Here is a 13,725-nt window from a genome sequence, read left to right as displayed (position 1 = left end):
TTTATAATGAACCCTCTTACATTTCATGAAATGAAATACAAACTACCAAAGATCAGAGCACTAACCTTTCTCACATGAACCATCGTCTGTGATCATTTCAGTGGAGCACAAACTGGAAGATTGTAGATGTTTCTGTAGAAACTGACATCATTGTTTTAAACTTCCACTGAGTCACTGGTAAACAAAGAGAAAACCACAAACCAAACAGGACAATATGCTGCTTTTTTCCTTACTTCTGTTCCAAAGAACAGACTTTAACCTCTGACTTCATCACCACGTCTCTGTCTGCCAATTTAATTCCTGCTAATCCGCTAATCTCCTCCTGATGTCATCACATCACTTCTCAGACTTTATTTTTTCAGTCGGCTCTCCACACGAGTCACACCAAATACACATGTGGGCCAACAAAGTGGATTTCACACGTCACACAGCAGATTTTGAGGTTCTTGAACTATTAAAGTTGTGATGAGTTTTTAAATGTAACTGCACATTTAGGACAAACTGTCAGACAAGCTGGAGATGTGATCGATGCACTGAGCTCCTCCATCCTGCTCATCCTGGACGTCGCTTCGTGTGACACTGATCGCTGGCTTGTGGATTATTGTTTGGAAGGATGGAATTTGTCTTTTTGGTTGACACCATTTAGTTTTCTTTCACCTGGATGTCTGTTTTATAGTTTGAATAAAACCAAACCTCTGCCACCTTAAAATGAAAACAGTTTAAAAAATGATGTTAAAGGGAAAAAACAGCAGAGAAAGATAAATAAATGAATCAGTAAACTGCACGAGACATTCTGAGAATGTTGTTGGTTAACCCAACAATACAAAGTGTAACTGTAACATCAGTAAAGGTGCAAAATTATATTTAAGAGCTACAAATTGTTAATCTGATGTTTGAAGGTTTTGTAACATGTTAACAAAAATGTCATCATAGCCCCTTAAGGAGGATTTTTAGCCAACATGGTTAGCAGGAATCAGAAGTTGTTGTGACACTGTTGAGCCCCCATACAGGGACCACCGCACTACAGCAAACACACTGGCCTGCATCATCAGCCCTCTCCCTCTCTCTCTGTCTCAGTGAGGTTCCTCCTCCCTGCTCTGTGGTCGGACTCTGATGTGTGTTTGCACTGTTACTAATAGACTGTTTTTGCCGGGTCAATAACAGTTATCAGAACGAGATGAAGTTCCTCTGCAGCGGATCCATTGCGCCTCTCGTGCTTCTCCTCATCCTGCCAGGTAAAACCCATTTTCAGCTTCACTTCAGGTATTTTTAAAGTGCAGAACCATGAACACAGTGAGTGTTTTTCTCATTATTGTTACTGATGTTGATATTTCAGGCTTTTACTGAAATATGTTTTCTTAAAGTGGGGAAAGTGTGAGCTTTTTTAAACAGTGTTCAGTGTTGTATGTGAACGGTGATATAGCTGAGGATTAATGATATTCATCTCTGTGCTGCTCCATTACAAATCGCTCCAAGTGATATTTTATTAGCGGTGAATCTGAAGATTTCTATCTATGATTAGTTCACTGTTTCATTCCCAAAGTGTCCAAAAATACTTTATATATGCCCATCATATTGGATTCAAAGAGGCACACTGAAAGTGCCCTAAAATATAAAAATAATATGATAAACAAAAGCTTTAAGTTTTGGAATATTCCTTTAAAATGACTGATATTTAAAGCCCTACACCCTGTAAGCATGACCTCCCAGGCTTTATTAATAACCATCCGTGTCTTTATTCATTAAACAGTGAACATTTGCTTCTATGATTCGTTTCATTCTCTGAGACATCAGTGTGAGAGCAGAAGAGAAGCTCTGAGACCAAAACATTGTTTGGATTGAAAATTGGACCTTAAAATGTAAAAAATGTTTTACAAACAAAATATGAAGAAGTTTTCTGGAACTAACAGACCAGACAGACTCGTTCACACCGTGCGTCTTGTGCATGTTCTGCTTTGTGTTGTATGCTGTATATTCTGCTCAGCCTTACTAATAATGACATCAGCGTATGGGCGGTAACCCCTGTGACCCTCACGCTGCTCTGAACACTCAGCTTCACACTGCTTTCTCCTCACTGTGCTCTGTCATGTCATAAGGGCAGAACATCCTTATATGATCAGATCAGGCACACAGCTCTGGTAGTGATAATAGAAGCCCCGCCCACCTGTTATTTAAGATTCTTTTATGAGGGGCAGCCAATCAAAAGAAAGCTGGCTTAAAGCAAGGATTGCCTTAAATGGGGAGAAACTAAAACAGCTTATTTCAGACAAACCTGGGGGCCTTGCTCTCAGGCCCATATAAGATTATCATGGATTGTTTTAAACTTTGAATCATGCAAAGCTACCACGAGAATAAATTATGGAGCTGGAGCTGTGGGAGACTGCAGGTTTTTCAGGACACCACTGGTACTTTTGTATCTTTGCATTCTTAATCACTTATTTAGGGACTAAAACTAATCGGTTAGGTTGAGAAAAGGAAGTAGTTTGAATTAAAATGTGGGCCTTTGCAGCATTAAATATGCAAAAATGACAGATTTAGAATTTTTCAGATTAAGGATGTTCACTCACAGTGACATCACACAGAGCCAAGAGTCGAAAACGTGCCTGAAACTGAGTGTTGAGAGCTTCTAGCTCACAGGGATTATTGGACATGACCTCATTATTTAAGACTTTGGTAATGTTTATTATAAGAAATTTATATTATATCATCATGTAAATGAAAGAAATGGAGGAAAAAGTAAAACAGTTGCAATTTAATGGGATAATTAATTATAAAAATTGCGCATTAAGATGTAGAAGTACTGATGCTGCAAAGCAAAGTTAACTATGCTGTCGGTGAAGTCTGCTGACTTTGAAAAAGTCATATGATGGATTTTTTTCTTTTTTATTATTAGATTAGACCATGAGCAAAGAATCCGAATACTTTATTATCTTTGAGCAAATTATGTGTTCACAGTGTCAATGTCCTGCATCTGTGCTCATGTGATTTGTGCAGTAATAATACTACACTAATATAGTAACTCATGTAAAACCTCACATTAAAGAAACCAAATGATGACTTTAAGGTCACAAAATGCATCATCAACCATTTCAATAGTACAGGTTTGTGTTTAGAGCCATCACTCTGGGCCCTTTCTCTATATATACATTCAAACAGAGACGTTGGAACGTCTTCTGAAGAAAATCCCGACGCTGTGCAGTACTGGCAGGCAGGATGTTCAGTGATAAGCATCAGTGGATGGAGGATTAAAGCTGTCTGGTGACCTGTGCACTGGTGATGTGTCGGTCGCGAACGAAACGGCTCTTAGAGCCGAATCTTTGACGTGAACGACGCGAGCTGTGGATTTTTTTTTCTTTCTCTCTCTTGTGTATAAATACACAAACAACACACACATGCTTTCAATTGTGTAATTTAACTGATCTAGTAGCTCTGTTTGGAAGTTCAGTTAATGCTAGAAATGTGTTTTGGAGTTTGTACGTGTCTTGTCTCTAGGGACCACCGCATATATTTATATGTAAACATATAAATAAAACCACTTTTTTTACATTAGTAATTCTTTTTGTGCATAATTGTATATTATTGTTAATAATAAATCAATAAAGCAACAAAACAACCTGAAGAGCCGGTTCTCTAAAGAGAGCCGGAAATCCCATCACTACTGTGCAGTACTCTGACTCTCACCCTATCACATCTGGGATAGGTCCCTGCAACCCTGGTAAAGATAGGATGGAGTGGAAGTTCATTTAAAACCATTAACATTTTATGGTAACCAGACTCTAGACTTTTTTGAACACTAAAAAAAACCTCTTTAAATGAACTTAAAATAATCATGGGAAGGATTTCCACATTAATAAATGGCTTTCTATTCCGGTTAAGCATTTTTGTTGCACTAATGTAATTTGCATGGGTTGGATCAAGGCCAGAGTGTGTAAAATCTAATTATATTTCTGTAATACAAGTATAAAAATTGCTAATTTTCAGCTTAGAAGAGGCTGCAGGCAAGGCTGTAGCTTATCTTCCTATCTTTTCAACTTAGTAATCGAACCTTTAGCTATGGCTCTTAGGGAGGACAATCAGGTTGCCAGAATCTCTAGGGGTGGGACAATGCACAAAGTATAATTGTGTGCAGATGACTTATTGCTGTATAAATCTAATCCAACTGCATCAGTCGCTAAACTGCTCAAGGTATTAGATCACTTTGGACGCATATCTGGATACAAATTTAACTAATCGAAAAGCCCACTGTTCCCTATTAATAACATAGAGCAGGATCTCTCTGCCTTCCCCTTTAAATTAGAAAAAGAAACGTTTAAATATTCGGGAATAAATATAACCCGCACAATGATGGAGGTGCGGATTCATAATTGTGACACTTACCAAAAGTACCAAAAGAGGCTGGTGGGCTAGGGTTGCCACTACTGGGCGGCTAATATCACCAAATTATTGCACTGGAAATATGTTTATGAGAACAGCGAGGGTGAGGCTGGGGTAAAAATGGAACTGATGTCTAATCCACTTCCCCTCCTAACCTCATCCGTAGCTCGAAATCAAAAACAGAAAATAACAAATCCAGTTGTAGGAACATCTGTTAGAATATGGCTTCAATTCAGAAGGTGCTTCTGTTTGCAACAGGTTAGTCATTTTTTCATTGTTGCTTTTAACCCCTTTATTGCCATCCGTTTCAGATAAAGCATTCCAAATTTGGCACAATAATGGTTTGAAGTTTTTTTTACAATTTATTTTCAGGAGAAACCTTTAACACCTTTGATGTTCTGATGAGAGATTACAATATACCAACCTCACATATGTTTAGATATCTGCAAATATGAAGTTTTGCAAAAACATCGTTTCCTTCATTCTCCTACTTACCTCCTAAAAATCAAGTGGATACTATTTTGGAAATGGATCCTTTTGGCAAAAGGAGAATCTCCGTCATATACAAACTGATGCAGAGCTTAAGGCCTGTTACTTGGGAAAAAACTAAAAATAATTGAGAAAAAGACATTGGGGTGGATTGATCTGATGATGAGTGGAGATCTTGCTTGAATCGTATACATACTTCCTCCCTTTGCATTTGCCATGGTTTCATTCAGTTTAAAATTCTTCATCATCTTCAATATACAGGAGAGAGGCTTTCAAAGTTTTTCCCAGAAGCCGATCCTGCCTGTCCCAGGTGTGGATATAATCCAGCAAATGAGGGTCACATGATGTGGTCTTGTCCGAACCTGGATAATTACTGGGGAAATATATTCAAAGTATTATCTCAGTGCGCAAAATTTAGTGCTTGATTTCCACATTGGCATTTTTGGAGTTATGCCACCTCAATACGAAATTAGTAAATCTCAGGAAAATGCCATAGCGTTTGCTACGTTGCTTGCCTGTAGACTCATTCTATTCCACTGGAAGTCTGATAAGACTCCTTCATACATACAGTGGTTAAAGGAGGAGCTTTTCTTTTTGCCACTGGAGTTCTCTCATCACAACAAAAATTCTCTGCGACTTGGAACCCATTTATTGACTATATAAAAACGTATTTTCAAGATGTGTGACGTACATTTTTTGTTTGTTTTGTTCTGTTTCTCTTTACATGAGCCTCGGGTGGGGAGGGAGGGGGGTTTCTTTCTTTCTTTTTTTATGTATAATCGCAACGTTTTCATTTTGTATTGAGACCATGGTTTGTGTAAAGCGATTCAATTTAAAAGAAATCTAAAAAATAAATAAATAGTGGATTAAGACATAATGTACAGGATATATTTGCTTAAATTGCCAATAATAATATAAAACATTAACTTTGAATAGCTGGAAAATGTTCTCGTACAGTCATGTAAAACATATGCTACAGCACGGGCTTTTGACAGTTTTTCGACTTTTTTTTAATTCAAGGGCTTTAACAAAATAATTCGTATTGCAAAAGTCTAGATTTAATCACAAATAATAAGGTATTTAAACTGTACCTGTCCACAAGGGTTGGATTTATTTCAAGAAGGAAGCAATTTTAAGATCGCAGAGAAGATTTAATAATGAAAGGAAGTGCTTGTAATGTTGAAAGCATGAACTGGTAAACACTCTGTGTCTCTATCTGTTCATCTGAATCTTGTTAGGGTGCCTAAGAGCTTTGAGTTTATTATATTATTGAACTTGATATTGAAATTGATTTGATATTATTTATTATTTCTAGTCTTTGGTTTCTTTGTTAGAGTTCTGTCTTGTGGTTTGTGTCTCTGTGTTCTCTGCTTGCTCTGTCTCCCCTGTCAGCTGTATCCCTTTGTCAAATCCGCGTGTCTGTGTTATGTTTCCTGTTTTACTTTGAAAGTCCGTGTCTCATGTTAATGGGTCTGGTTTTGCTTCCTTTGTGTCGTCAGCCCTGATTTGTCCCAGCTGTGTTTCCCTCCTGTCTCTCGTTCCCTGATTGCTCCCCCTGTGTGTTCTCTTTGGTCTGTGTCGCGATCGCCCTTATCTACCCTCATTCGTGCTGTGTTCTGCCTGCCTGTGTTTATTCTTTGTATTTTGGAAGTTTGTTTACTTTGAGTTCAGCATTAAAGCTGTTTTTGTTTTTTTTAAGTTCACGTCTGTCTGTCTGCACTTTGGGTCCTGTTCCTGCCTGCACACAGCCGTCACATAACAAATCTGAGCTTCTTCATCATTTCTTTTTCATCATGAGAGGTGTTAATTTGTCTGCATGCTGTAACGGGTCTCATGATCGCAATATGCTTCCTTCACAGCAATAATTGCTTGTGGAAGTTTGTGGTAGGTCTCCAGTAACTGTTGTAACATGAAAACCAAGCTGGAGAATGTCCAGATAAGAGCAAAAAAATCCCCCCAAAAACAAAAACTTGTTTTTTTGCCAAAAACTTGTTTTTGTGACTCAGAGTGTATTGACAGAATCAAATGTCAGCAAAGGTAAACATTTGCACTGAAACGTCTGTATCGAACCAATTGTCGAAGTCATTAAAGAAGTAACAACAAAAAACCCTAAAAAAATAAAAATTGCCCTGATGTCAGGGAGGTTTCCTCTGGAGACCATGAATGATGATTAGATAGATTTAGATATTTTCGTTTTTATCAGTCACTCACTAAGACCAGTCTTTGATTTCAGGTGGGGCAGTTTGGTGTTCTGATCCATCTGCAGAACTTCCACTGGCTGAAGGATTTGTTTGTTAAATCAGGCTGTTTTTAAGGAGACTTTGTTGCAGTGTTTTGCGCCTTGTTTTTTTTTAATTGTCTTAAATTATTGTCTTTAAAAAACTTCAAAAATCACTTCAGCCTACTGATTTTACATTTTCCAAAAATGAAGCACTGCCTAGCTAACACAGCCGTTAGTGTGATGATTTCGTTTAGCTTTGGTAGTGTTGATCAGAATCGGATCACTGATGGGGGATTTGTGTCAGCGTGCTGCGCTGGCGGGCGGCGTGGACACCCGGGTTTGTGACTGTGATAACTTGAGAAAGAGGTGACGCAGTTTCTTGAAATTCACACCACAGATACATGTACAAAAAATTTCAGATGAGTTTGAACTTTTCTGAAAATCTTGTGAACACAATAAATGTAATCTAGGATGTTTAAGACGATAGCACAGGTGCATCTACGAGGAAGCAGAGGGCGGCACTGACCGCCGCCAGTATTTCTCATTTTTGTTCGTGTGCACAGCTGTTAGAGTGGCTAACAATGTTGTTGCACATATGTACTTATGTCTGAGTATTTGTTTGCTTTTGGTGACTGGAGAAGCATTTGGAGATTAGTATTTTCCTCAGACCACACTGAAGAGATAATCCTATTTGGTCTGGGAACACTCAGGAACTGCAAAACATATACAGGAGAAAATTAATGAATGTGTGAAGCAAACTATCAATAAACCCACCTAATGAGGTTATTAAAGGCATACTGCCATCCTTATCGAGATAAATGACAAACTGTTGAAAACCCCCTTTGCTCCATGGCAGTTTGTTTGGTTAGCATGGATGCATACATCAGTGGGATCATGAATCAGGAGAGCAGAACTGAGAAGTTTTCCTTCAGGTCCTCAATTCAGTGAACAGTGAGGTTAAAAGTTGATGATGGACCAAAGTGCTGGACAGGACATGCTCACATCATATGACATCGTGGTATAACAATGTTTATCTGAGCATGCTAATATGCAGATATTTGTTTACCAGCACTAGACACAATGGACATACTTTGAACTGAAGATGAAAAAAGTCAAGGCATCATCAAAATCAGCCGCCCTCTGCGGCAAACAGTTGCACAACATTTCACAAAAATCCAACAGCTGCTGACGTCCTGTTTGTATGTTAGGCCGTTTTGATTCGATCTGCTGAAGATCATCCAGACAATTATCTGACAGGAAAAAACAATCATAATGTTGATGAACACACTGAAATCACAGTTGGTCAAACATCTGTTGGTTTGTAGGGACAGGAAACAAACTGATGAAGAGTCACTGGCCCATGCAGTGAACTGTCTCCAGATGGTGAACTTCCCACATTTACTGCTTCTTTTTGTTTCTTATGAAGTTAGATAGTAAGTGCTAGTTGCTAGTAAACATTAAACAGGCATTGCTCGGATCGGTCAATGAAGACTGATGTGTAAAGAATGAATGAAATTTGGTCCGTTCCTGTATTCCACTACAGATTACAGATTACATGCCCCAAAATGTATTTTGTATCGTATTCTGTTACGTTACTCAATGAGAGTAACGTAACAGAATACTTTGGATTACTTAATATATTATCATGCTTTTTACAACTGAATGTACTATTGCTGTGATTTATTACTATTACTGAAGGTCACCAACACCAACTAGATTTTTAAATCTTAATATAAATGAGTAACAGTGGGTGGACATTAGGTAAGGCTGCTGCAACGGGACTTATTGTTTCAGAGGAAAACACGAGCACAGCGTACAGTCTTAACAGCTTACTTACAGCTGGGCTCGTCAGTGGTTATTATTATATTTACATGCTTCATACATGCTGTGCCTGTAACACTCTGCCTGTTGCCTTCATATTAAATCATTTTTTGAATAACACTTTAAAAAAATATTTCTTCACGTCATTATGCAGCCGCAAGTAGAGGTGACATGGGCCGCGAGATTGAGACACAGACATTAGAGCCTCTTGATGTGTGTTTGGGTTTCCCCCGGCGTGGAATCACCAAAAATAGAGACGGCATAGCCGAACATATGAAACAGGAAAATACGGCCGTGTAATCCATTTATTTCAGCAAAGTAACTGTAACAGAATACAGTTACTCATATTTTGCATTTTAAATACGTAACGCCGGTACATGTATTCTGTTACTCCCCAACACTGTCCATTCCATACTGATCACAACAGATCACAAAGTTTATCGGTAAAGACTGGATCTGCATCCAGCTCCAGGAGATTTTGGGCCCATCAGGGTCTTCAAGTGTTTTTCTGTTAGTCATTAATGAGGAGGTTCAAGTACTTATTAAAGAGGTACAGTCTGTGATACGTATGTTTAACACCTTATGGAAAAATGTTAAGCAACATGTTCAACTGGACTATCCTCCATTATCATCAAAGCACCAAATAAGGATATTCTCATGCTGTTGTGATCCACGTGTAAATCTTACAGTCTCTACCCCGTCCTCAGCACCTTTATGCTGCGTTTCACTTTCATTTGTCATCAGTTGGTTTATACGCTGTCAGATCTAATGGATTTCTGGCCCATAGTTGTTTGGATATTTCGCCTGGTGTAAGGTGTTGAAACTAGAGACATGAAGGGTGTTTTTATTGCAGATACATTTCCTCAGCTTGCTGAAGCATTAAGTTTGTGTCCTGTCCTTGTCCCTGCATAATCCCCAACTCTAACTCTCACAGTAGAATAGAATAGAATAGACCTTTATTGCCATTGTACATGTACAATAAAGTTGTGGCTGCTCCACACTAACTGTGCAGATATAAAATGTATATAGTAAGATACAAACAAAGTGAAAGCAGATAACACAAGAACAATTCAATTTCAATTTTCAGTTTTATTTATACAGCTCCAAATCACAACAACAGACACCTCAAGGTGCTTTACATTGTAAGGTAGACCCTACGATAATACATACAGAGAAAAAGCCAACAAGCAGGTTGTAAAGTAATTGGAAGTCGTGCAAAAGTAGTCGGCAAGAAGTCTGGTTTTTATTAAGTTGTGCTCCCAAATGTTGGCAATCAGGGAAAAATGAAAATACTTTGAAATTAAACACATGACAAAAATTTCACACTCACTTCTGGCATGTTCAGGTCAGGTGCTGTAAATGTTGTGTGGTTCAGATGTGGTCCATGCTGACATTTGGTCCGTGTACAGCAGACCAGTGGTAAGTTAAGGACACTGGAACTCGTCCTGAGTGAAAGTCATGTTAATGTGGCTCAAAGGAAACTCCAGTCATGGGTCACATCTGGGCCGAACATTTATTGCTGTTTGGGTAAAAATACCTTTAAAATGCACAATCTGGAATACCAAGCTTAAATATTTTTATTAGTGTGAATTCCGATTTTTACTAAAAACACAGTAACTTAGTAAAAAGTACGTATATCTACTTATAAGCACTGCTGAAAAGATGAGTTAATTTAAATCAAAAGGTAAAATGTTGTTTGCTTTTTATGCCAAACTATCAAAAACTTTACAAACCACTCAGTTAATTTATGGATCTTTTTTAAGTAAAGATAAGCTATTTCTATACATTTGCTCCATTTAAACTGAAGATTGTCACTAATTTGGGGCTTTACCTGCAGGTATTTCCTTCTAACCTTGTCTTTGTAGCACATTTGGTCAAGAACAGAACCTTAACCTTTTCTCCATCAGTGGGTTTGTTTGCAGACAAAAACATCTGCTTGAATCAGCCTTAAACACAGAAACAGAGCTGAAGCAGAACTGGACCATCTCCATGTGTTCCTCGAAACGACACCCGATCCCGTTTTCTTCTGTTGCACAGATCCAGAGCTTCACGTCCACATTTCCATTTTAGTACAGACGATGTGAACACTCTGACCCCCCTCGCTGTGTCTCTACAGTCATATTGCAGTAATGTATTATTTCCTGTTAAGTGAAGGTCGTTAAACCAAAAACGGAGTCTCGTGTGTCTCCTTTTTTGTGCAAAGCATGTGTGTTGTCCTTGTTATCGAGTGTTCAGAGTGGGTGAAGGTTTAGCATCTGAGTTTTCAGACATTTTTATTTTACTTTATTTTATCCGTAAAGGTTTCTGAATTGCGCCATCTTTAAATGAACATCATGTAATAAAAAGCAGACTATTAGGTCTGGATTTTGTTGTTATGTAGATTTTAATTTACTGAATTTGAATCGAACAGTTTCTCTACAGTCTGTGAAACAAAAGAAGTCATTTCTATTTTCCCTCTTATACAGACTGTAGGTCTGTAATGAAGTGTAATCTTTTTATTACATAAAGCCAATAATCTGCGAGGTGTCAGGCAGAAAGCGACAGCATGTTGTGGTTGCGAGGTGATTTTCTCAGTGAGCGTCACTCTGCAGCCAACAGTGAGGTCTGTGCTGTTTATCTGCTGCTGTCTGGCTGAAAGTTCACATGAATCATCAGCACTGCCAGCCACGATGTCTGACCTGATAACAACTTTGGAGAACATGAAATATTTATTCTCCCCCTCAGACACCATTTTATTATTCCTACAGAAGTGATTCATGGGCCACTATTATTGTTATTATTAGAGAGGGTGAAGGGCTCCAAGTAAAGCTGCTGCCCTCGACATCAAGAGGAAGCAGCTGAGCGAGTTCAGGCATCCAACCAGGATTCCTCCCTTATCCCGAGAACACATCAGGACTTCCATAGAAGAGCATGAGAGGGTGGCTGAGGTGACAGAGGGTCAGGCACAAGCTGAGACTACTGCCCCTGTGACCCAGGCTGGGATAGGAGAGTAGATGGATTATCATTCTCATCAGATATTTACAGTGTGATCTTGTTGCAGAGTAAAAACACATTCAGGAAAGAAATATGGCGTGTGAAAGGTGAATATGCAGAGTGTGTGAATGTATTTTATGCTCGTGAAAAAATACATTTGAAACTTGAGTTGCTTTTTACACTGTAAAAACTAATGGTAAGACCACACACCTTTGGAGTGGGAGTTGCAAGTTTGATTCAGAGTATCCAGTAAGGGTCCTGACCAGACCTCCCATGCTAAAAAAAACCCCAAACCAAGCCCTGGAATGACGGCCACGTCTGCAGCTCGGACACAAGCATTTCACTCATGTTGTACTATATAGAATTGTGTATGTGACAAATAAAGCTGGTTTGTTGTTGTTTGTAAGTACGACTCAATAATTTCATCCTTTGTTGTTTGTTCCAGTTTTTATTATGTGAAAAATCTATTGGACAGACTCATAAACAGAGTCATCGTTTGCCTTCAGCACTGCTGTCACCATCATTAACTGTAAACAGGATATTAGAGCAGTTATCAACCTGCTGCTGCTCTGGAGACCCTCGCTGATTAAACGCTGAGGTGATTACTGGGTTAATTGAACTGGGAAATGTGGTTTGCATGTGTGTGTTATGGTATGTAGCGTTGAGCATTTCTGTAGAAAGGATCCAGCAGCAGATCAATGCAGAGAAAAGCAACAGAGAAATTACATAAGACTTGACAACACTTAAAGTTTCATGTGCAAAATATTCTAAAGACCTGCACCATAGCGTGAAGAGTGAACGATTATACACCTTGACTTCTTGATCCTTTTTACGTCATCATCGTTTATTTATTTTAGCATTTTAAAAAACACACCTGGTAGACCAAGTGTTGAACAATACATCTATAAATAGTAATAATATAAGAACTGAACAAAGCAATTAAATCAATAAAGAGTTAAAAGCCAGAGAATAAAAATAGGTTTTTAATCTGGACTTAAAACCCGGCACTGATGTAGTCTGTCTAATATGAAGAGGAAGATTGTTGCAAAGCAACGGGGCCACAGCAGAGAACGCCCGGTCTAATCTGAGTCTCAGCCGTGACTTAGGGACTGAAAGCAGCAGTTGCTCAGCTGACTCGAGGGAACGAGTTGGAACGTAAGGCTTCAACAAATCGGACAAATAAACAGGTGCCAAAGCATTTAAAGATTTAAAAACCAATAAAAGAACTTTAAAATGGATCCTAAATTTGATTCGAAGCCAATGTAGAAAGGCCAAAACCGGAGTGATGCGGTCGAATTTCATTTTTGCACTAATTGTAAGCGTGACAAAGTGCCCAGCCCCTATTAAAAGGGAATTGCAGTAATCCAGGAGTGAAGTAATAAAAGCATGAATTACAGCTTCTAAGTTACGTTTGGAGAGAAAGGGCTTGATCTTCGATAGACATCTGAGGTGGTAGAATGCTGATTTTACCGCCCCATTCACGTGGCCATCAAGAATCAATTTTTACTCCAAGATTTGTGATTGAATTCTTCAAATGAGAGATCAAACAGTGAAATCAACATCTGGAGGGTCAGGAAATGGATTTGGGCCAAATTGGACTCTCCACCATTTGACCTTAGAACTGAAGAAGCTTCTCGGATGAGAGGTGAAACGTCTTTAAGCAACTTAAAGAAGTCCAGACGCTTTTCTTTGCAAGCTCCTTTGACTACGATGACCTGGATGACTGAGAACCTTCACAGAGATTTGGGCCGTACACACGGGTGATCACACCCACAAACTACACCCTTTTTGGCTCCTACCTCAAAGCACACTGTGTTCTGTTGATCTTATGTGCTGCACAATAATGT

General features: G+C 38.7%; 1 protein-coding gene across 1 annotated transcript in view; it reads left to right on the top strand.

Moving 5' to 3' along the window:
- Positions 1–1,077: 1,077 nt before the first annotated feature.
- Positions 1,078–13,725, top strand: part of LOC102211555 (neuronal acetylcholine receptor subunit alpha-10-like) — a 16,967-nt gene continuing 4,319 nt past the window's right edge. The window contains exon 1 of the mRNA XM_005751241.1: positions 1,078–1,235. Within this exon, the coding sequence (XP_005751298.1) occupies positions 1,178–1,235 (58 nt within the window). The 5' untranslated portion in view covers positions 1,078–1,177. The remainder of the gene's footprint in view (positions 1,236–13,725) is intronic.

The sequence above is a fragment of the Pundamilia nyererei genome, unplaced genomic scaffold (assembly GCF_000239375.1).
Source record: "Pundamilia nyererei isolate P.nyererei 1_Seehausen unplaced genomic scaffold, PunNye1.0 scaffold00304, whole genome shotgun sequence".
NCBI lineage: Eukaryota > Metazoa > Chordata > Actinopteri > Cichliformes > Cichlidae > Pundamilia > Pundamilia nyererei.
Note: the sequence above shows the minus strand (reverse complement) of the source record. Positions and strands in the feature narration are given on the sequence as shown.